General features: G+C 37.7%; 1 protein-coding gene and 2 long non-coding RNA genes across 3 annotated transcripts in view; 2 read left to right on the forward strand and 1 right to left on the reverse strand.

Annotated features, from left to right (window-relative positions):
- Positions 1-1,776, reverse strand: part of LOC131420913 (uncharacterized) — a 29,097-nt gene extending 27,321 nt beyond the window's left edge. The window contains exon 1 of the long non-coding RNA XR_009223712.1: positions 1,699-1,776. This is a non-coding gene — a long non-coding RNA (uncharacterized LOC131420913). The remainder of the gene's footprint in view (positions 1-1,698) is intronic.
- Positions 1,777-2,005: 229 nt separating this feature from the next.
- LOC131420912 (uncharacterized) lies at positions 2,006-9,299 on the forward strand. The gene is made up of 3 exons (XR_009223710.1): positions 2,006-2,585; positions 4,902-5,099; positions 5,369-9,299. It is a non-coding gene; the product is annotated as an uncharacterized LOC131420912 (long non-coding RNA).
- A 731-nt stretch (positions 9,300-10,030) lies between these two features.
- The window catches only part of DNAL1 (dynein axonemal light chain 1), a 38,320-nt gene continuing 24,445 nt past the window's right edge, over positions 10,031-23,905 (forward strand). The window contains exons 1-4 of the mRNA XM_058567302.1: positions 10,031-10,099; positions 14,982-15,020; positions 18,142-18,251; positions 21,272-21,327. Coding sequence (XP_058423285.1) covers positions 10,097-10,099; positions 14,982-15,020; positions 18,142-18,251; positions 21,272-21,327 — 208 coding nt within the window. The 5' untranslated portion in view covers positions 10,031-10,096. The remainder of the gene's footprint in view (positions 10,100-14,981; positions 15,021-18,141; positions 18,252-21,271; positions 21,328-23,905) is intronic.

Raw genomic sequence — 23,905 nt, forward strand, 5'->3', positions numbered from 1 at the left:
ACTGAGACCCAGGAAGGTTAAGAAATACACCTGGTTGATGGGAGAACTGGGTCAGTCCAAACTCCGAAGCCTATGGCCTTCATTGACCATTTGGCTCTACTGCCTTCCAGCCTGAGGAGACATGCTCGAATAGTGCAGAGCTGCCTGATGAGGATTACTGGAAAGTTAAGGGTAGGTTAGGGTCACGTAACGGAGGCTCCATAAGCCAAATTGGAGAGTTCAAATTTAAAATGATAAGAAGTAAGGAACTATTTTTAACATATTGCTTTTTTTTAAGTGGCTGTCAATTTTTCCTTCAAGCTTAGTGGCTCAAAGCAGTTAAAGCCTAAAAAAAATTTAATTGGAGACATTTTTAAAAAGAAAACAACAAAAATCAGAAAATATAACCAATTCAGCCCATTGTTCTGCTTTTCTTTGTCCACCTAATAACCTTGAATGTACTTCCAACAGGGTGAGAAAGGCCAATAGACAATTTTGAAAGCAGGTAGATGTTTTTGTCAACCACTGATCATTTAAAAAATATTTGTATAAACCTGTTACCTATTTCAGCCAGCTGAAAACACAAAGACTTCTTAATTATTTCAAAGTATAACTAAGCTATTACGTACATTCATTTCAAATGGTCTTTGAACACTGGGAAGATAAAAGCTTATGGAAGGCATTCTGTTTTTTCAAGTGGTAACAGGCAGATATGCACAAAATCCAATATTCACGGCCACTATAATGATGGATTTGGGGGCAGAAGTCAAAATTACTTGAGTTGTTTTTCTAAAACTGGGGGTTAGCCGTATATGTATCTCCTCCAAAGACAGAGGGACTTTAACAAGTACTTTTCAAAGAAAACAAGATTGTTAAAAGGCTCTAAATCAGAAATTCTTGGTCTAGTGAGTATATCTTTTCAGTGGCAAATATTTTTGATTCATAAATCAGGATGCATGACAATTATGATCTTACTTATGGGGTAAGTGGGATAAGATATTTGAAAATGAGATTGTTTTAAAAAAAATTCAAGATTTATATATACACCCTTTGACACAGCAGTTTAATGGAATGTTTTCACCTGGGTTAATTAACCTCATTTTACATATGCATTTTAATTAAGATAGAATTCTATAATAGAAAACAAATTCTAAATTATATGTATCAATATATTCTTCATTGTAAAAGATTCAAGTAATACAGATAAAATAAAAGATCTCTTAACTCATTACTCAGTCTCAGTCTTCTCCCAGGGGAATTACTGTTACCAACTCGAAGTGTACCATTCCAGAACTATTTTGTATGCATGTACATGCAAATATTTGTATGAATGAAAAAATTATGGTTTTATTTTGTGAGTTCAATACCCTTCCTCCTTTTTAAAATAAATAAATGTCATATACTGTAAGCTTTTTTCCTCCATGTAAAAATAAACATTTTTAATACTTGTGCCAGGCCACAGGACAACAGAGATTATTTCCAGCGTATACATCTGCAGTGCTGCCTCATCTCAAACGTTTCAAGTTTAATCTTGATAGTCTTTCTTAATCCCAGGCAAAAATAATTTCAAAGGACAGGAATTTGGCAGGAGCCTAGTACACGGAGCTCCTAGTACACAGGAGCCTCCTATAACCAGGTTTAGGGAACAGTGTCCCCTGGTGGCCAGTGAGGGATTTTAGAGAAAGCGACCGGCCGGCATTCTCTGTCAGAAATCATTACTTCGCATTCTCGTTACGCCCAGGGGTAGGTTTGGGATGAGCTCCTGCCTGTTTCCGGCGGTCCCACCACCGGACCTCCAAAAGCACGACCGACCCCGGATCCTCCCACGTCGCCCCTTCTTGCAGCCGTTTTCTAAGCGGCGCCCCAGGGACCAGCCCAGGTCCTCTAGTTGGCTGGGCTGCTTTTGCCCCGCCTGGCCACGCCCCTCCCGGCCCCGCCCGGCTCCTGGCCGTGGCCTGCCGTGCGGGGCCCGCCCCTGAGCGCTGACTCGCCATCCGGCAGGCGCCAGTCTTGTCTCTGTGGCTGTGGTCAAAGCCTCGAAGATGCTGGCGCCGTGTGGCGGGCGGCCTGGGCCGCGCTCCGAACCCCCGGGACGCCCCTCCAGGTTCGGAAGTCGATGGCCACTTTGGTCGTCCCTTGTTTCCCGAAAGACTGCGACCCTGACCGTCACGCCCAAGACTGGCCTGGCCGACGAGCTCCTGAATATTAAAGTGGAGGGCTTAGGCCCCAGGGCACGGTGACCCTGCAAGCGTCCGCGGTCAGCTGGCGAGGCCGCCTCTTCCATTCACTCGCCCACCACGAGGCGGGCGGCCGCGGGGGGCGGAACCTGCCAGGGACCGAGCTCTGGGTGGCGACGTCACGGGCGTGGAGCCTCACGCCAGCTGGCTCAGCGGATCGCTGCCTCAGCCAGATGCCGAGGGGCGTGATGAAAAATCCCCTGAAAATGGAGGTGACCGTCCACCACGCGCGCAGCAGCTAGCGGTGCCGCTGGGCCCGACGCTGTCCCCCGCCCAGGTGCAGCGCTGGTTCTCCAGCCCCGAGCTGCTCCGCTGCGCCGCGCTCGCTGCAAGCCCGACGCCTGCGGGGCGCCTTCCTGCTGCCCTCAGGTGCGTGAGGCCTATTCCGCAGAGGACCTTGCAGTGGAATTAGGGAATTGACGTATGAAAGCTGGCTTGCTTTGCTAGCTAATTTGTCATCTGAACACAAAGCGAGCGCCTTAATTCCTTTTTTTTTTTGTTGCCTAGACATCAGGTGGGACATTCACTCCCCTAAGTGGTGGTTGGGATCTAAATTTAATATGCTTGGGTACCTCTCTTGTGCCAAAAGCCCACCCTCCAAAACCCTAGTGCTGCAGACGCTATTCCTTGCAAGCATACACCTTGCAGGTTTGCTGTACTAAGCCTAAAATTGCTGTCAAGTTTCTAGCATTAATGCTGGTTTGCCTATCTCGACTAGACAGAGCTTTGTGTTAATTTAACTTTTCCTGTTATGAATTTCTTGTAAAAATGAGAATAGTGGATACAAATCTATCTTTCCTTGCAATCTGTTCAAGCCCCTAAGTGACTGAAGTCCTATTATATTAGTCCCTCTTTTATACTGGCTTCATATTAGGATAAAGACGACCTTGTTGTTGTCTGACATACTCTAATGCCCTGGAGACCTTCACCTTGATGAGAAAACTGTTTTGTTGCTCATTTCAGAGATCAAAGAACAACTTCTTTTATAAATGAGGAAACCAGAGGCCTAAGGTGTTTTAACCAAATCACACAGCTAGGTGATGCTAAAATTGGGATGCAGCCAAACTCTTTGAGCTCCAAACTGACCTTCTTTTGGGAACTCCATAAACACAGCCTGAGTGAATGAATCAATTAGTGAAATAATTAGGGCTTTTTATTTTTAAAAGCCCAGTCTGGCTTATCCCCTACTCTCCCCCTCCCTAGGAACAACTAAGAATCTTTTAAATGAGAGAATTAAAACATTTTTGTAGCTGGAGGGAGGGGCATTTTTCTTGGAGATAGCCAATAAGATCCTAGCAAATTTCCATACTGAGAATTAAATTACTGAATTGAAACAAAATAAATAAATTCTCAGTTATTTTAATGTGGTAATCAGGTTAGTATTTTGAAACCTGTGGTTGGAAAACTCTCTTGCCAGAGTGATTTGAGGCTCTATATATCTTTTTCATAGTTTGCTTTAGGCTTTCTGGAACTAATCTTGAATCTAGAAATGCTTGAGATTTATCTAATTTTAAAAAGAGCAGATCAAGATATGCTGAGAGGGCCGGGCCCGTGGCTTAGCGGTTAAGTGTGCGCGCTCCGCTGTTGGCGGCCGGGGCCCGGATCCCAGGGGCGCACCAACGCACCGCTTCTCTGGCCATGCTGAGGCCACGTCCCACATGCAGCAACTAGAAGGATGTGCAGCTATGACATACAACTATCTACTGGGGCTTTGGGGGGAAAAAAATTAATTAATTAATTTAAAAAACAAACAAAAAAGATATGCTGAGATATCTGAATGTTAAGAAAAGCACCTTGTGAAAATCACTGCCTTAATATGTACACCGTAGCTTTCACATAGCTAGATGTGCCCTAACCTGTTTCTAGATTTGAAAACTTGGAAACGGCCTCTCGCACTGGAATTTTGGATCTCTTAGTTTGGTTTCTATCCTAATATTCTTGCCTCTTATTCTGTTCTTATAGATTTATCTGGCACTTTTAACTGGAATAACACAGAGGCATATATCTGAAAAATAGTAGGAAGCAACTGGCTGAGAAATTTTTCTCTTGAAATGGTGAATGAATAATACAATCTCCAATAGGAATGTTGAAAGAGAAATAACAGACCAACATTGGGAGGATATTTGACATTTTACTGCCTTTCCACATATATTGTTCACTTTATATTACTCCTTCATTAGACTTTTAAAGTAGTCTAAAGTTTGTTTAATTATGGATTTTGGTGACTCTGACTGTATCTTAAGTTCATTGGGAAGTCAAAGGGCCCTTGAAAGTTGGATGTCTTTTTTTTCCATGAGATATTATACTTTTGTTAACTCAAAGCCCACAGAACTATTTGCTTAGATTTATCAGGACTTACACTTCAAACCAAAACACTTCCCACATCTCTGGTGCTAATTTTCATAATTTTTTCCATTTCCCAGTTATTTTCTCATGGGGAAAAAATATAAAAATATTTTTACATTTACAGCTTCAAGATAGCCCAAACATGTGTCTATTTCAGCCACAACAATAAACTGATTTCAACCAAAACAGATGTTTTCTTTTCAAAGCAAAGAGGCAGATGTTTAAAAAAGAAAGAAGATAAATTACACAATTAGAATTTTCCATAGAAAATGTTAGCTATCATAGTCCATTTAATGTTCTGTCATCTAATCCAAGATTAATCTCCTTTCTGGTTTACAGGTGGTCCTTTTCCTGGTTTGATTGATATGTTTGGTGATGGAGGGTTAAATGAATCTCGAGCAAATCTCCTGGCCTGTTGAGCTTTTGCTACTCTGGCTTTGCCATTTTTTGGCTATGAAGATCTACCTCCAATCATAAAGGACTTAACATTTAGGTTACTTTGAGGAGGCAGCTAAATTCATGCAAAGTCACCCAAAGGTGAGTGGGATGGTAGGGAGAAATGTGTTTAAAATGAACTCATTAGGGCCAGGAGAGAATGAATATAGAAAGTGGGACTAATGGGTTGGAAAATATCTGTAACAGATACCTGTTGAATGAACTAATGAATGAATGGATAAATAAGTAAATAAGCTATCTGATTAATACATAAAAGGCTTTTCTTTATTGAGGACTTTGTGACTCCATTAATAATCATGCCTTCTTTTTTTCTCTCTCTCTCCTTGTTTGTCTTTTTCTTCAATCTCCAGGTCAAAGGTCCAAACATCGGAATGACTGGTTCTGGAAAAGGGGTAGAGTTGGCGTTTTCCATGGCTAGCTTTCTCCCAAATACAGCTGCACTTGTGGATCATCAATGGCTGCATCTCTCACACAGCTACTGCCCTTACACGTGCTAGATTAATCCTGCCAGGACTGCCTTTTAACCTAGATAAAATCTCTGCCATCGATTCAGCAGTATACAATGTTAATGAAGCGCTGGAGGACTCCTTGGATCCAGCCTACCAGGAAAACCACATCCCCCTCGAAAAAGCCAGTGCTCATTTCCATTTTATCCTTGGAGAGGACAACAGGCTTTGGAAGAGCTCTGTTTATGCTGACATGGCTGTGAAGCACCTCACAGAGCATGTGAAGCCACCCTAGTTCTGGCCACAGAATAGATCCCCCTTATAGCCCTTTTTTTCTCTGCCGTCCCGCAACCCACTTTGGGGGTGCCTGTTTGGGGAAGTGGGCAGCTCAAAGCTCATGCTGTTGCTCAGATTGAGTCTTGGAAGAAGGCCTTGGAGTTTCTGCACATGTATCTGGGGGAAGGCTAACCAGTAAACAGTTAACTGGCTAGAATATGCTCAGAACAAATCAGGGGACAGATTGAATATTTTTGACAAATGACGACTGAGATCTGGACTTCACGTGGGCATCTGCAAGCTTTTAAAAGAAGTAAAAATACTTGCTTCAGGTTCATCAGAGCCTGTAGCTTTGGTACTATCCATGTTTCTCCATGTTTGGTTGGTTTGAGCTTGAACTCAAGGTAATTGCTAAGTGAAAATCAGTTTCAATCTGCCATTTACCCACCCTTCCCTCCCACCCTCCCTGTCACCTTCTGTACTTTCAGAGGTTTTTAAATACTGGTGTATGAAAATTAGTTTGCTGTATCTGTCCCAGAGGTTTCAAAACTGTTTTGAACAGGGGTGAATACATGAATATAGGCCCCTGGTTTTATGAAGAGGAACCACTGGGCTCTGATAACTTTCTATAATGGTCAGAGGGTGGAGTGAATTCTAACAAGATGACTCGGAGGCTAATTTGTGGTCGACTGAAGTCATAGAATCCTTTCTGCTGTTAATCAGATTTTGATTTTTCTTCAGTTGCCACCTGTTCTAGGATCTTTAAGAAAGTTAGAAATCCTAGGACACCTGCTTTAAAAATGGCAACCAATTACTAAGAAACACTTTGATTCTCTACAGTTCCCTTATCTCTGTATTTGTAGTTGAAAAAACTTTTCTTCACGCTTTGTTTCAAAAATATATTTAAAAAGAGGCAGATTCCAGATTCTAGTCCTAAGTTGATAATTATACATGTAGACAATGTAATTATCTGAGGGAAAGACAGAGTTCATCCCTTCTACCTTATACTACCTTCACCAAAAATTTAATTACAATTTGTGGATCAGCCTTAACTTACTAAATAATCTTAGCTGAAGTTCTGAGGTTTGATTCTAAACTTTAAAAATATGTGTGGAATTAGAAGGTGTTAAAAGTTCTGGCCCTCATCATAATTTAGTTTGGTTTTTTTTCCCCACGTACTTGAAGGGAAAGATTACGGTGATAATTACTAGCCTTTGATTTTGGTTGATCAGTGGATCTTGTGGTCAGAACTATATTTTGGGTTCTTCTTGGCAGAGGATGAAGTGTTGTCACCCTAATTTGTAGTATTAATAGTTTTCTCCCCCTAAATTAACATTATTTTTTAAATTGAACACATTTCAAATTATTAACATCAAAAAGTATGTGTATACATACATACTTTTTATGTGTATTTATATATATATGCACAGACACACTACCTCTTGATTTTGGGGTATTCCTGTAAGATTTTTAAAAGAGGTTTATTTTAAAATAGACCAAAAACATGGTAAGGGGAGAAACTGGCTTTTTAGCAAATAACTATAATGAGAATCGTAATCTGAGAAATCAACTATTGAAATGTGATACAATGCTCATTCTAATTTGCACTGATAAACCTCTTGACTATACAAATAACCTTGGGAACTAATGACTCTGTTAGGCTTTAAGTTCTTTTTTTTAATTTTATTTTAAGGTATGTAACTTGTAGCTATTTTGCTCAATCTCTAATCATCTGTTAAATGTGACAGTTTTTCTTCTCTTTTATTAAATCCACATTCTTGTTTAAAAATTAGAGATTTCCTAACATATTTGGTTTTCTATCATTTCACACTATTTTACCTATACTTTTCAAAGAGTCTGCTAGATTTTTCTGCATTTTGAAAAACTGTTTCAATAATATTTTTAAACTTTTCTCTTAGCTTTCTTTTACCCAGGCCTGCAACAAGAGCAAGTGGACCCAAAGCCATATTGTCTCCTGAACAGATTTGGGAATCTATTTTATCGTTTTGCAGGATTTAAGGATCCAAGTTATATAAATCTCTTTTTTTTTTTTCCTGTGTGAATGTTTTTAACCTTTGAGAATCTGAAACTCAAAATGTACTTGATGGGAAATGTACCAAGATATTGTGAATTTGCAGAGACAAGCAAATTTCTGTTTATATAGCAGTATATATATTTATATATTTATATATAAACTGCTATATAAACAGTTTATACAGTGGTAAATAGTTTTATTTACAGATAAATAAAACATATTCATGGTCAAGTTTACTACTGCAATGACAAGGAGGAAGTAGATGTAATGCTCTGAGTGAGCAAAAAGATAAAATTGATTAATGATGTTTCATCATTAATACCAGTTTCTTACTTATGGTGTAATCCATAGTTTTGAGTAAAAGGAACTCTGCTGGGTTATGAGATATGTTTGAGGATTAGATTCCCTTTACAGCCACATCAACAAACCTAGTAGAGATTTTGGCAGGCAAGGAAGAATTCTAGCTCAGAGAGATGTGGAGGTATAGAGATCTTCTGAAAAAACACAAGAACAAAAGTTGGATATGTTATGAATATACTTTTTTTGTGTGTGTGAGGAAGACTGGCCCTCAGCTAACATCCTCCTCTACTTTGTATGTGGGATGCAGCCACAGCATGGCTTGATGAGCAGTGCACAGGTCGGAGCCCGGGATCCTGTGAACCCCAGGGCCACCAAAGTGGAGTGCCTGTACTTAACCATATGCCACCAGGCTGGCCCCATGTATACACATTTTTATTTTCTTCAATAAACATTTTACTTTTGCCTATTTTTATAAATGTGATTAAGTTACCTTTTTCAAGATAAAATTTATTTCTTATTTCAAAATTTAAAACATCCACATTATAGAACAATTAGAAGATAAGCAAAATGAACATTCTATTAATCTGCTCAGGTTGCCATAACAAAATACCACAGACTGGATAGCTTAAACAACAGAAATTTGTTTTCTCACGGTTCTGGAGGCTGGAAGTCCAAGATCAAGGTACCAACGGGATTGGTTTTTGTTGAGGCCTCTCTCCTTGGCTTGCAGATTACCACCTTTTCCCTGTGTCCTTGCATGGCCTTTCTCCTGTGCTCACCACTCACACCATTGTTCCTCTTCTTAAAAGCAAACCAGTCCTTTGGATTAGGGCCCCACTCTTAGGGCCCCATTTAACTATAATTACCTCCTTAAAGGCCCTGTCTCCAAATACAGTCACATTGGGGGTTAGGGCTTCAACCTATGAATTTTGAGGGGGCACAATTCAGTCCGTAATAAACATTAAACCCTCATAATATCCTTTTAAATATATTACATATATATGTGTGTGCTATATATAATTTTTAAGAGTATCATACCAACTATTTTGTTTGGTAACTTCCATTTTAAATTAATATATCATGGCTATCTTTGCATGTGAATAGGTGCTTTCAGCAACACTTTTAATGGAAGTACTATATTATTTCATTGTTTGGATGTTCAGCAATACCAATTCTCTTGTTGACATCGGGTTTTCTTTTTGCTATTAAAACTTTGAACACGTATCTCTGTGCACTTGTCTGATCATTTCTTCAGGATGAAGACCTAGAAGTAGACCTGCAAAAACAAAGTTTTTAAAGCTTTAATACATATTGCCAACAGCCCTCCCGAAAGGCTGTATCAATTATAAACAGCAGTGTATACACGCGTCTACATTTCTCCATACCCCTAGCAACTTGGAGTATTTTTACAATTTTTGGCTAATTTGATTGGGGGGGGCGACACACACACACACACACACACACACACACACCCTCGGTTATGTAACATAAAACCAACATTTTATGCTTTCAGCCGCCTCTGACTCCCTGCAGGGGCTGGGGGAAGGTAACCGAAGAAATTCAGCTGAGTTTAGCTCCGGGTAGCCTCAGTCGACGGACAGCAGGCAGTCAAGAGAAGGACGGGACGGGCAATCTGTAAGGGAAGGGAATTTTAAAGTTCTTTTATGGGAGAGGCAATCATTACGAGGAGATTTTAAAGTTTTAAACTTTAGGCAGGTACGTCACTCCAGATTAGCTGAAATCGCTTCCGATAGGCAAAAGCACATCTCCTGACGACTCTGCGCAGCTAGGCGTCCGAGCCAAGCGCATCACCTGCAACCACTGGGAATCTAGCGGCAGCCGGATGGGAGGACCCAGGCGGCCGCCGCGCAGTCCCACAATGCCCCTCTCGCGCCACCCAGAGGGAGGAGAGAAAGGACCGCTGCCGGGGTGGGCGTCCGCGGAGAGCTCGGAGAAGTGCGCACGCGCACTGACCCCGCCGGGCCCTAGCAACCAGAGCAGTGACAGTAGCAACGGCCGGAATGGTAAGTACCCTCAGATCCCCGTAGCCAAAGCTGAGAAGATATTGGAAGTGGAAAAGGGTGACTGTGGAGTGTTGAGCGTTGGAGGGTCCTCGAGCAGCGGAAGGGAGCCGGTAGCGGACGCTAGCTCCGCGGAGTCAGAGGCCTGAGGCGAAAGAGAAGCCCTGGCAGGGGGTGGTCTGGGGTGAGGGCGGCCTGGAACGGATTGGAGGTTGGGTTAATGTGGTGGGACTCTGGCGGAGAAAAGGAAGGGCAAAGAGCAGGAAATTCTCCAAAAAAAGCGGATTAGAGTAGGAAAGGTGATGGAAGGCAGAGTGTGAATAAGGATATCTCTTTACATAGAAGTAATCCCCCACTACCACCACCACCCTGGCGAGATGGAAGGGAGCTGGTTATGAGAGGAGTGTAACACCGATACAGCAGTATTCCTAAAGTGTAACCTGCCCAGGTGGCCCTCTGAATGACTGTTGAGCGCAGTCATTTAGGTAACATTGTAAAACCCACCCCGATAGAATGTATTAGGGTAGTGTTTCTCAAATTTCAGCGTGCATAAATATGACTGCAGTCGCCCTAGGTATGAGCTTATTGGAATGCACATTATGAATTTTTTAAATGTTAGGGGGTTGGTTCGGGAATGTGCATTTCGACAACGCACCTCAAGTGATTCTAAAATTGAAGGGCGCCCCACACACACACTTTGAGAAATACTTTGAAATCTATGAGTGTTCTATCCAATCAAAGCTGTTTATGAAGTAATGATTTTACCTAGTGATGCTCCTCAACTGCTACTTAAAGTGTGCACTCTCTTGCTTATATATTTGGTAGTTCCAACTAGTAGTTTGAAAAGGGATGTTGTTGGTTGGTTACAGACCCAGCCAAAGTTATTTAGCAAAGTATGTGATTGTCCTGCCGGGTGGAAATGTTTATGAAGAATAAGTGCATTAGTTGTCTTCTTTTTGTGATTCCAGTGCTGTATAAGTGGGCAGAAATTGAGCCCAGGAAATGGAAATGATGAGGAAGTCATGCCCGCCCTCAACCAGAAGATTAAGTACCACTCTTTAAAAGCAGTCCGTCCGTCCCGTCCCCGTGCCCCACCCCCCACCCCGCTTTCCTTACTTTATTCCACAGACATTTAGCTGAAAACCACTGCCAAGGGAAGTAAAAAGTTCTGGAACCTAGGTTTATATCCAGTTGAAGAAAGAATCATCCCTAAATAATTCCGAAAATATTAACCAAGAGAATTATTAAAAATCTTCAAATAGAGAATCAGAACTAGTAATTAGATGAAGCTAGCTGAGGCTGCAAACTAGTAATTCTGGGGCCCTCCAGAAATACAGGCCCACATAGTGTTTTAATTTTTAAAAAAATTCCAATGTTTTACAAATTATCATGTTTCACACCAAAACCCAGAATTCTGGCTTCTCTGAAAAATCAGAAATACCATATTTCACCATTGGACGCATTTTTTTTTCACATTTTTGTATTACTGAAATATGATGATGTCATATAATTGGCAGCATCTTTTCTTATTGGTATATAAAATTAGGGTGTTACTTTCAATTAATGGAGTTATTATATTTGAAGAAGTGTGATATTAGGGTAACTCTTGTCCCAAGTCCCACCTGCCAACAGTTTTCTAGAGCTGAGTAGAGGTCATCCTCTTTGTACGGCCAGCGTTATCCATTAATGATGTCCATTGGTCCTTTAGGCATTTGAGTTTTTGACTCCTGCTATCTATAGGGGAACTAGTGACCTTATAAACCGATTCTGTATTGCCACAATAGACAGCTAGATTGCTTCCAACTTGAAAGTGTTCTTATATGTGTCTTTTCATGGACCCATGCAAGGGTTTCTCTGGGAAATATACCGAGGAGTGGGATTTCGGAGTCATAGAGTTTATGCATACTTAATTTCTCGAGGCACTGTCCGACTGCTTTCCAGAATGGCTGGTTTTTACTTCCTTCAGTAATGCATGCGAGTTCCCATTTCTCTACATTCTCACCACCTTTCCAGTTTTTGCCAGTCTGAGGATGTATTTTAGTATCCCATTGTTTTACTTTGCATTTCTCTGATTTTCAGTGAGTTGGAACATCTCATGATATTCTTGTTGGTCATCTGGATTTCAGTTTCTGTGAATTTTCTGATTATAGTTTTTGCCAACTTTTCCGTTTTTCTTATTGTTTTTGAATTTTAGGAGTTCCTTGTGTGTTTTATTTATTTATTTTTTTTAAAGATTTCATTTATTTATTTATTTTCCCCCCAAAGCCCCAGTAGATAGTTGTATGTCACAGCTGCACATCCTTCTAGTTGCTGTATGTGGGACGCGGCCTCAGCATGGCCGGAGAAGCGGTGCGTCGGTCCGCACCCGGGATCCGAACCCAGGCCGCCAGCAGCGGAGTGCGCGCACTTAACCACTAAGCCACGGGGCCGGCCCGTTCCTTGTATGTTTTAGATATTGGTTTTACATTGAAAATATCTTCTCCCAATTTTTCTGTTAACTTTGTTAAACAGTGTTCGTCACTGCTGAACTCCATTTGTTCTAATATTTGTCAGTTTATTCTATTGTGTTTTCTATATAGATGATCATCTGCACATAGTGCGTTTTATTTCCTCCTTTTAATCATTCCGATTTGTGTTTCTTTTTATTATGATATTAATAAAGATCTCTTGTACCATGTTAAACAGTAACAATGATAGTAGGCATCCTTGATGTGTTTGGGATCTTAAAGAGAATACTTAACGTTGCCTTCCCAATTTCGCCTACCTTGGTCATCTTATTTAAAGTAAATATGCTCCACACATGTATACCCACATCCTGATACCCCTTACCAAGCTCAGTGTTTTCTTTTTCCTTAGTAATTGTCACCTTCTAATGTACTATGTAACACTATTTATTACATATATTGTTTACCATCTGTCTCTCTCCAATGGATGTAAGTTCCCTGAAGGCAGGAGTTTTTGTTTTGTTCATTGATACATCCTAAGCACGTAGAAGAATGTTTGGTACGTAGTAGATACTCAATGAATATTTGCTGAAATGGATGAATTTCTCCATTAAGCGTGGTATGTTATAGCTTTTGGTGTGTAGCTTTTATCAAGTAAGGAATTTCCCTTTAACTCTTAGTTGAGAGCTTTTAATATCAGATGTAAAACTTTATCAAATACTTTTTCTGTACTTATTTAAATGAATGTGTTTCTCTCTTTAATCCATTAATACATGATCTACATTTATAGATTTTTCTGTTTTTAAACAATCTTTATGCTCCTGAGATAAGCCGCCTTGATCATGATCATTATACACTACTGGGTTTGGAAATCTAGTGTTGTATCTAGAATTTTCAAATCTGTGTTGAGAAGTAGAGAGGGCTCCTTAACTGGTTATGGCATCAAGGTTATCCTAGCTTCATAAAATAAGTTGGCAGCTTTGCCTCTTTTTCTGGTTTTTAAAACAACTTGTATAACAGGGACTCTCTGTCCCTTGAAAGTTTGTAAAATTATCTAGGCTTGGAGCTTTAGGGGAGGAGGATGAGGGTAAATCTGTTTATCTTTTTAATGTTTTACATAGTTATTGGTCTATTCGAATTTTCTGATTCTTGTGACAGTTTTGGCACTTTTGTTTTTTCTAGAAATGCATACTTTGTCTAGGTTTTCAAACTTATTATTATATATTTGCTTATAATATTTTATTTTTAAAATCTCTGGTATCTGCGTTATTTCTCCTTATTTAGTCTATATTTTTAATTTGTATCTCTCTCTGTTTTGCTCAGTCAGACTTGCCAGACATTTAAGAACCAACTTTTAGTTTTGTTCATCTTTTTTTCCCCTGTACTGTTTTTCATTGACTTCTTCCTTTGTGTTTCCTTCTGCCTTCTTTGGGTTTGCAATGACGTACTTTTTCCAATATCTTGAATGCTTAGCTTATTTGTTTTCTATCTCTTGTTCTCTCTTATTTTCAAATAAATGTATTTGAAGCTATAAGTTTCCTTTTAAGTGTTATGTTCCTCAAATTTTGACATTTTTTGTCTTTTATTTTATTATTTTCCTTTAATTTATAATATTCTTTTTAACCCAAGGGAGTTATTTATTAGTATGTCTTTACTTTCTAGATATATGGTATATACTTTTAAAACTTTCCTTTTGTTATTGTTTAGGGTTCTCTCTTTCTTTTTCTTATGAGCTCCAGCAATAATTCAAAGTATGTCATCCTTTGCTCACCTTTAAAGTTTTAAATATCATATTAAATTGAATCTAAGGTACTATTAATTATAAGGTGCAACATTATTTTATGTTTTACTAAGAAAGAAAAATACAAAGTTGGAATTAAACTATGACAAATAATTTCTTATCACTTAGAATTTTTATTTTGTATGTATTGACAGAGTTCTTTTAAATGTGTTTAAGCATATAGATTTTTATCATATGTTGTCCTTTGCAAACATAAAAAGGAATATATGTATATGAAATAAAATAGTTAATATTTTTCTAAAACTTCACCACTGCCGCCTGGCCACAGCAATTTTAAATTGTTCCTGGTTGTAAGATGCATCCAAATGTCAAAGATGTTAAAATGTAAAAGAAGATTAGGTCGTAGAATCAATGAAATAAGATATATTTTAATTTCAAGTGTTGAAAGTTATATATTTTTTATAAACAAAGTGGGAGTGAAGTATATGGGCCTGGCATCATGATTTTCTCAATTTCTCTGAGAAGTATTTAAATAAACTATTCTGATGTCAGAAGCTTAAAACACACTCTTTGCAATATCAAGTCTCAAAGAAAGAAATTAATCTTTTTAATGGTAGACACCACGGCCAATAATTATTGCGTGACAATTGAATCAACAAATCACACCAATAAAGACCCTTTTTTCCCTAATCTTTTTAAGGCAAAAGCAACAACAATCAAAGAAGCCCTAGCCAGATGGGTGAGTATATGAGTTTTTACTTGTTTTAGAAACCATACAAGGAGAATTTGGGGATAGTTATTTAAATCTGACCATTCACTACAAGGGATCTTTGTGGTATTGGAACTGTTTAGCTGCCTTGACCATCGTGGTGGATACATGAACCTATACAGGTGATAAAAGTATAGAACTTAGTACACACATACAAACATTCACACTTATATGTACAAATTAGTACAAGTAAATTGGGAAAATATGATTGAAATCAGTGGATTGTATCAATATCAATATCTTGGTTGTGATATTATACTATAGTTTTTCAAAATGTTACCATTGGGGGAAACTGGGGTGTGCAAGGGATCTCTCTGTATTACTTTTTATAACTACAGGTGGGTCTTCAAATATTTCAATAAAAATTTCAATTAAAAAATCTGACCACTGGAAAATTTAAATATGGCAAGGCTAATTCATCTATTACTATAAGATGACTGGAACCTCTGTGTTACAGTACATTTTCTTTTTCAACTTTATCATCATTAAACTACATGTCATTTTCAGATGATAGAGTGGTATGTGTTGTGGATTATCTAGATATTAGACAGATGATGGTTTTAGCCTCTTGAAGGTTAGAACAGAGACAGCCCATGTGAACAAACAAAAATCATGCATAGACAACTGAAAAGACATTGAATAAAGATACTAAAGTGATGCCCAACATCACTGATCATCAGGAAAATGCAAATCAAAACCAGTGAGATCTTACCTCACACCTGTTAAAATGGCTGTCATCAAAAAGACAAGAAAGAGTGTTGGTGAGGATGTGGAGAAAAGGGAACTCTTGTGTACTGTTGGTGGGAATGTGAATTGGTACAGCCACTATGGAAAACAGTATGGAGGTTCCTCAAAAATTTACAAATAGAACTACCATATGATCCAGCAATCTCACTTCTGGATATATATCTGAAGGAAATGAAATCACTATCTTGAAGAGCTATCCGTACCCCCATGTTCATTGCAGCATTATTCTCAATAGCCAAGACATGGAAACAACCTAAATGTCCATCAATGGATGAATGGAAAAAGGAAATGTGTTTATATACACAATGGAATATTATTCAGCCATAAAAAAGAAGGAAATCTTGCCATTTGTGACAACATGGATGGACCTTGAGTGCATCATGCTAAGTGAAATAAATCAGATAAAGAAAGACACATATTGTATGATCTTACTTATATGTGGAATCTAAAAAAGCATAACTCAGAAACAGAGAGTAGAATGGTGGTGGCCAGGGGTTGGGGACTGGGGGAAATGAGGAGATGTTGATCAAAGGGTACATGCTTCCAGTTATAAGACGAATGAGTTCTGGGGATCTAATGTACAGCATGATGACTATGGTTAATAATACTGTATTATATACTTGAAAGTTGTTAAGAAAGTGGATCTTAAATGTTCTCAGCACACACAAAAAATAATTATGTGAGGTGATGGATGTGTTAACTGATCTTATTGTGGTAATCATTTTGCAATATATACATGTATTGAATCATCACATTGTATACCTTAAACTGACACCATGTTATATGTCAATTATATCTCAAGAAAGCTAGAGAAAAATACTAGAGCATATAGTAATATTAGAAAGGAAACTGCATTACAAAAAACATGCATTAAATATAAACTATAAATAATTTGAATATAACATTCTATAAAGTTTGAACAGTTGTAATTTAGCATTATAGACAGAATTTCCATGGAGTATAGAGATGGCTCCTCCATATGTATACCCAATGATAACTTATTTGTCTATGTTTTCAATAATTTTTCACGTAATAATGCATCTTTTGCTTTTGTAGCTGGGCTTTGAATAAAAAGTCTTTCAAGAAACTTGCTAAGGAAAATAGACAAAGTGAATAGGATAATGAAATATTTGAGTTCTTATTTTAGTGCTTATAAATTTCTTTGTACCCTAATTGCATTTTTAAACTTTATTTCTGTTTGGTTAATGAAAAATCTGTGTTGTTAAAAAGACAGTATGGAGTAGGCTTTATTAATTAATTAGATTCAGTTTTCCTTGAATTAGATTTTAGGACTTTATTTTATTTACTTATAATAACAAATGGTTGTTTTTTTGTTTTGGTTTGTAGGTTCTATTTCTAGATTACATTCTGGCCATAAATCTTTGATGTATTTGAAGACATCAATCTCACTCTTTGACTGATTAACCCAACATTTATTGAGGATCTACTGGGTGTCAGTTTCCCCTCCCCTAACCTATAAGTGTATGGCACAAAATTGAGTACTGAATGGATGTATATTAGATCTCTTTCTTTCAACTGATTATATTTTCTATTATTGATGTGTTATGATTTGATTTTTTAAAATAAGCCTCTTGTGTCTTACATTGCACTGGGTTATAGAAAACATAGGGAAGCAAAGGAAATGGTCCCTGAGCTTTAAGGAGCTTGCTGTTTTGTTGGAGAAATAGAACTCACTCTTAAGTGTTGAGGTACTTAGAAAATATTATTAGTCAGCATATACTGGTAATTAAATTTCAAATTGTGTACTTAGTACCAGAATTAAATTCTAAGGTAGAATTTAGTAGTAAATTATTGTAGAGCAAATAGCTTTGACCTCAGCTGTGCAGTAAAGAGAATATCTTCCAAAATTCTTGGTGTTTGGGGGTTCTAGCTCAGACTGAACTGTGTATTGAAAAAGGAAGATGAGATGACAAAGAAAACAGTTGATCTTATAGATCTGAATCTGATATTTAAGAAAAGGTTGTTTTGGGACAAGGAGTTCTCCCCAGGAAAATGTTTTCGTTGTTGTTGTGTTTTGTTTTTGTTGGTTAATTGATAGACTCTTAAAGGATTTTAAATATTACAGAAATAAAAATTTTTTTCTTTCCTCCTCCTTTCCATTTGGTTGGGACCTAACAATGAATTATCGGAATCAGCCACATAGAAGCCTAGTTATCAGGGTCAGTAGGTAAATGTCAATAAGTGAACCGTAAAGAATACACAGAATTATTAAATTCTAATAATTGTTTTGAAATAAACATTGAAAAGCTTTGGGAAATTCTTGCCTTTTTTAGTTCCACATTACAATCAGGGATCATTTTCTTCCAAATTTATTTTATCATAGGAAGAGAAAACCAGTCAGAAGCCATCCGAAGCCAAAGAGATAAAGCTTTATGCCCAGATTCCCCCTATAGAGAAGATGGATGCATCCTTGTCCACACTCGCTAATTGCGAGTAAGTTCTCTTGTCTTTTTTCATCCTTGTTGTATTGCTGTTAAATTTCCCTTCCTTTTCTAAATACAAAACTAGAAAAATATGTTTGTTTTCTGCGATCTTCATTTCTTTTTTCGTTTGCTTAGTGTAATTCTCCCTTTGGCAAGGCCAAATATAAAAGATTATTGGTATATAGAATTATTAATAGAGTTATCCTGAATAATACAATATTTTTTTACAAATATTTTTATAAGGTGCCCAGAAAATAGAAATTTCTTTGTCTCTTGGGAAAAGCTCAATAACACAATAAAACTATTGCTCTGTCATAAAATCTAGTACCTGCTCTTGTAAAATTATTCACCGAAATAGTACTGTACTTACTAGAGGCCTAAGACATATTGCTTTAAAAAAACTTCAAATTATAAAAATACATTGCAAAACCTGTAGAAAATATAAAAAGCACAAAGAAAAGAAATTAATATCAACCAAAATGGCACCACCTTTTGAGAATCAGTGTTAGCATTTTGATATAGGGCCTTCTAATTTTTTTTCTAATTGGGATCAAGTTACAATTATTACTTTGTAGTCCTATTTCCCATGACTTTAAGTGTCAGATCTATATTAATTCCTTTTAACTTATTTTCTAAATACTCTGTTTACTTTTTAGCAGGATTCTGCGGCGAATTTGAGGCAATTATACCATGACACCTTGTAATCATGCTCTCAGGCTGCAGTGTCTCTTGTCAGAGCTATAGAATGTTATAGAATCACTTGGGGTTCATTCGGATTTCTTCACCCTGTATTTTTCTCAGTGTGGTTCCCTCACTCCCTACATAAGAATCTCCTTATGCAGGAGATAAGCCCCACCCAAAATTTATAGAAACACAATATCTGCTGATGAGACCTAGGAATCTGTTTATTATAAGCAACTTGGGTGATTTTTAGATACATATTTGTGAACCTATGCATTAGACTAGTATCTGTCTTTGGAGTGAAAGGGAAAAGCAAACATCTTGAGTTATTGTATGCAATTTGTTCTTTATGATGAGAGCACAGCATATTACATAAAAATCCACCTTAGATGGTTTTTTGGCTTCAGAAGCATGATTTCAAAGTGGTCAAATATCTCTTTACATAAAGCCATCTCAAAGGCAAACATTTGAGAGGGTTTTGTACCTCATACCAAAGTTCCTTGGAAACTGCTTAAAAGAAGTCAACCTATTCATCTTTTTGCTGACAATCTCTTTGGGTAGGTTGCCTAAAGAACAATGAATAAATTATTCCTCAACCATATTCCCAGATTTAAGGCACTCCATTTTTCACTGGGAGTTCTTGGGAGTGGTGGATGACTAGAAAATATATAGATTTGACCAATGATTTACACTGTACAGTATTTGCTTTTGTTGTTTCAAGCAGAAATGTGAATAATTCCTCTTCAAGTCAAATCATAAAGGATAAGATCACATATTTTAGAGTCAAATTTTGGGGGTTTTTTTTGTGAGAAAGATCAGCCCTGTGCTAACATCTGCCAGTCCTCCTCTTTTTTTGCTGAGGAAGACTGGCCCTGGGCTAACATCCATGCGCATCTTCCTCCACTTTATATGGGACTCCGCCACAGCATGGCCTGACAAGCGGTGCCTCAGTGCACGCCTGGGATCCGAACCGGCGAACCCTGGGCCGCCGCGGCAGAGAGTGTGCACTTACCCGCTTGCGCCGCCAGGCTGGCCTCAAATTTTGGGCGTTTTAAATTTGGCTGTGCTGCTTTCTGGCTGTGTAATATTAGGCAAATTGTTTAACATCTTTGTTGCTCAGTTTCCTCATTTGTAAAATATGGATAATAATAATACTTCACAGGATTGTTGTGATAGTTAAAATAGTTAATACATGTAAAGTACTTCAGAGAATACTGGGCACACATTAAATGGTCAATAAAATTAGCTTTTATTATATTTTTTGCGTGATATTTACTTAGACATTTTTATCAAGAAAGGAAGACAGGATATGTAATTATGCTCCCGTTAAAATTTGTTTTTTGATTTTTTTTTTTGTGAGGAAGATCTGCCCTGCGCTAACATCTGCCAATCCTCCTCTTTTTGCTGAGGAAGCCGGGCCTGGACTAACATCCATGCCCGTCTTCCTCCACTTTATATGGGACACCGCCACAGCATGGCTTGACATGTGGTGCCTCGGTGTGCGCCTGGGATCCGAACCGGCGAACCCCAGGCCGCCGCAATGGAGCACACGCACTTAACTGCTTGTGCCACCAGGCCAGCCCCAAAATTTGTTTTTATGTAATTAACAAATGTATAGAAAAAATCTAGACAAGTTTATACGAACTATTAAAAGTAGTTCTCTCTGGGGGAATGTGTGGGGTGTTGAGGATTACATATGACTTCTTACAATATACATTTCTGAATGATTTAACACATGAGAAAATAAATATTTCCATACATGCATATATAAAGTTCTACTTTTTATAAAAGGATCATATAAAATGTATTGTTCTGCTAGATGGTTTTTTAACTTAACTACAGATCATGGACATCTTCCCAAGTTGGTATTTATAGCCCAATCTCATTTGTTTTAGTGGCAGCATAGTATTTCATTATCTATTCGTCAGTTGATGGATGTTTATAGATTTCTTCCCATTTTTTTGCTATTACAATAATACAATAAGTAATCTAGTTAATATATCTTTTGGTATTTGTATTAGTATTTCAGTAGGATGTGTTCCTAGAAATGAATCACTGAGTCAAAGAACACATGCATTAAAAAATTTAGTAGATAACACCAAACTGCCCTCAAAAAGGTTTTTTTAAATTTTCTACAATGAGTGTGTTAATACCTTTGTAATCATAAAAAGAAAGTATGAGGATTTCAAAATGAAGGAATACATGCCATGTCTGAGGGGGAAAAAGGATTCAGTGTAAAAAGGAAATACAACCTAAATATCATTTTCTATGAGCACTTGAGGAATAATTTCTGATATACCATTTAAAATTTTTTCATATTAATTCAAGTTTTCCTTTGTTCTCTTTAAGGAAGCTTTCACTGTCTACAAACTGCATTGAAAAAATTGCCAACCTGAATGGCTTAAGTAAGTGATCCACAGTAACAGATGGTTCTTGGAATTTCTAGTTATTCGAATAAACATTCCAGAGACACTACATAGTCCTAGAAGCTGGCACCTGTTTTAACCACAGTAATTGTCAGATGACAGAGAGAATATATAAATCATGTGTCTTAAGTTTGATTATCCAAAGAAAATTAGAGATAACATGAGACCTGAACATTTTAAAGACATTTTAAAGCTATGTTAGAGTTAGAATTGAGATATCTTAAATAGAAATTCAGAATTTTTGTTATATATTTTTTGTTCAGCTTTGTCTTGTGTTTCATACTTGTTATATTTAAAATTTAATTCCTCACCATCCCTGTTTTTCCTGTGCTCCTTATCTTTGTTAATGGGACCGCCACCTTCCCAGTTGCCAAGGCTTCTGACTCCTTGTGCTAGTTTCCTATGGCTGCTGAAACTTGGTGGCTTAAAGCAACAGAAATTTATTCTCTCCCAGTTCTGGATGTCAGAAGTCTGAAATCAGTTTTACTGGGGCAAAATCAAGGTTTTGACAGAACCACACTCCCTCCGGAGGCTTTAGGGGAGAATCTGTTCCTTGCCTCGTCTAGATTCTGGTGGCTGCCACATTCCTTATGACGGCATCACTCCAGTCTCTGCCTCCATGGTCGTATTGCCTTCTCATTTTTGGTCTGTGTCAAATCTTTCTCTGCCTCCCTTTTATGAGGATACATGTTATTGCATTTAGGCAACACCTAGATAATCAAGGATACTCGCCCCATCTTAAGATCCCTAACTTAATCACATATGCCAAGTTCTTTTTTCCCATATAAGGTAACATTCACAGATTCCAGGGATTAGGATGTAGCTATCTTTTGGTGAGCCATTATTTAGCTTACCATATTCCCCCTTTACTTCCCTCGAGCCCTACAACCAAGATCATTACTAACTCTACTCTTTCAAAGAACTCTCAAATAATTTGTTGCTTTTCCATTTCTAGGAGCTACAGCTTTAATTTAGACCCTCATCATAGCCCCCTAGATGGGGGTTTTCAAACATTTTTGACCGCTTTCCACAGTAAGAAATACATTTGAAGGGGCTGGCCTGGTGGTGTAGTGGTTAAGTTCACATGCTCTGCTTCGACAGTGGCCCAGGGTTTGGATCCCGGGTGCAGACCTACACACCGCTTATCAAGTCATGCTGTGCCAGGCGTCCCACATATAAAGTAGAGGAAGATGGGCACGGATGTTAACCCAGGGCAAATCATCCTCAGCAAAAAAAAGGAGGAGGTTTGGAGACAGGTGTTAGCTCAGGGCTAATCTTCCTCACTAAAAAAAAAAAAGATTTTTTGAATTCATGACTCAGTACATATATTCATATGAATATGAATATCAAATATATGGATACACATATGAACTGGAATAAAGTTTGTAAAACAATATTTACCCTTATAGGACAAGTTCCAGTATAATTTTTTTAAATTTGATTTCACTTTTTTAAATGCTGGTCACAAACCACTAAGTTGATTTCACATGACCCACAGTTTGAAAAATACTGCCTTACAAGTTTTGTGATAGCCTCCTAATTGATCTCCTTGTCTCTTATCTTTCTGCTTTTCAGTTGACCTTCAGCACTGATACCAGAGTTCTCTTTCTAAAAATATTATTCTCATTATCATTCCTCCAGATCAGAGACCTTTAATGGCTCCTCTTTGCCTAGTAAAGACCAAATACCTTAATGTTGCATTCAAAGTCATCTAAAAGCTTATACCACCCTATTCACACCCAAACACATCATTCTTTTTTATAACTTTGCGCACTTGTTAATGCACTGCTTTTCATTGAGAACAGCCCTTTCTTCTAAGAGGCAAGTCCTACGAGAAACAATTAAGTTTAAGAATGCCAAGTTTAAATGTCATTTCTCCCTCTAAAGACTTCTCTAATCTCTCTCATCATCGTTACTCCTTCTTTGGGAACATTTATAACAGTCTACCTTGGGTTATAATAGTAATTACCTACTTCATACAGTTATTGTGAAGATTAAATGAGTTAGTATATATAAAGTGCTTAGAATAGTGCCTGGTGCATATAAATGCTCAAGAAATATTAGCCATTATTACAGTTAGTGAGGAATATATTCTGTCTCTTTAGATAATGAGCTCCTTTAGAGCAAGCATCACATCTTATTAATCTTTTTATCTTCTATTTCAAATCTCCATCCCCTCCAGTACCTTACTTAAAGTTGGCATTCAGTATTTATATAGTGCTGGAGAAGAAGTGTTGCATAAGATGACTCAATCTATTCCAATTTTTCACTGACTCATTAAACAATTTGAGATGTTTCATTTTATTCTCTGCTTCAATTTCTTTGTAATTGAAATAATTTGCTTAAGTGAGACTAAATTGATAACATATTATTTATCAATACAAATAACATGCTTTTCTTTTTGTTAACCATGACTATGACAATAGTGAAAATAGATTACTTTCTATATAGGGCTAGCAATGGGTTTTAACTCATATTCTAACTTTGGTCAATTGGTAGTGACTCCCAGGAAAATCGTATTAAGCAGAGTTCTAAAAATTCAGTGGAAAAGAGTATT

The sequence above is a fragment of the Diceros bicornis genome, chromosome 24 (assembly GCF_020826845.1).
Source record: "Diceros bicornis minor isolate mBicDic1 chromosome 24, mDicBic1.mat.cur, whole genome shotgun sequence".
Taxonomy (NCBI): domain Eukaryota; kingdom Metazoa; phylum Chordata; class Mammalia; order Perissodactyla; family Rhinocerotidae; genus Diceros; species Diceros bicornis.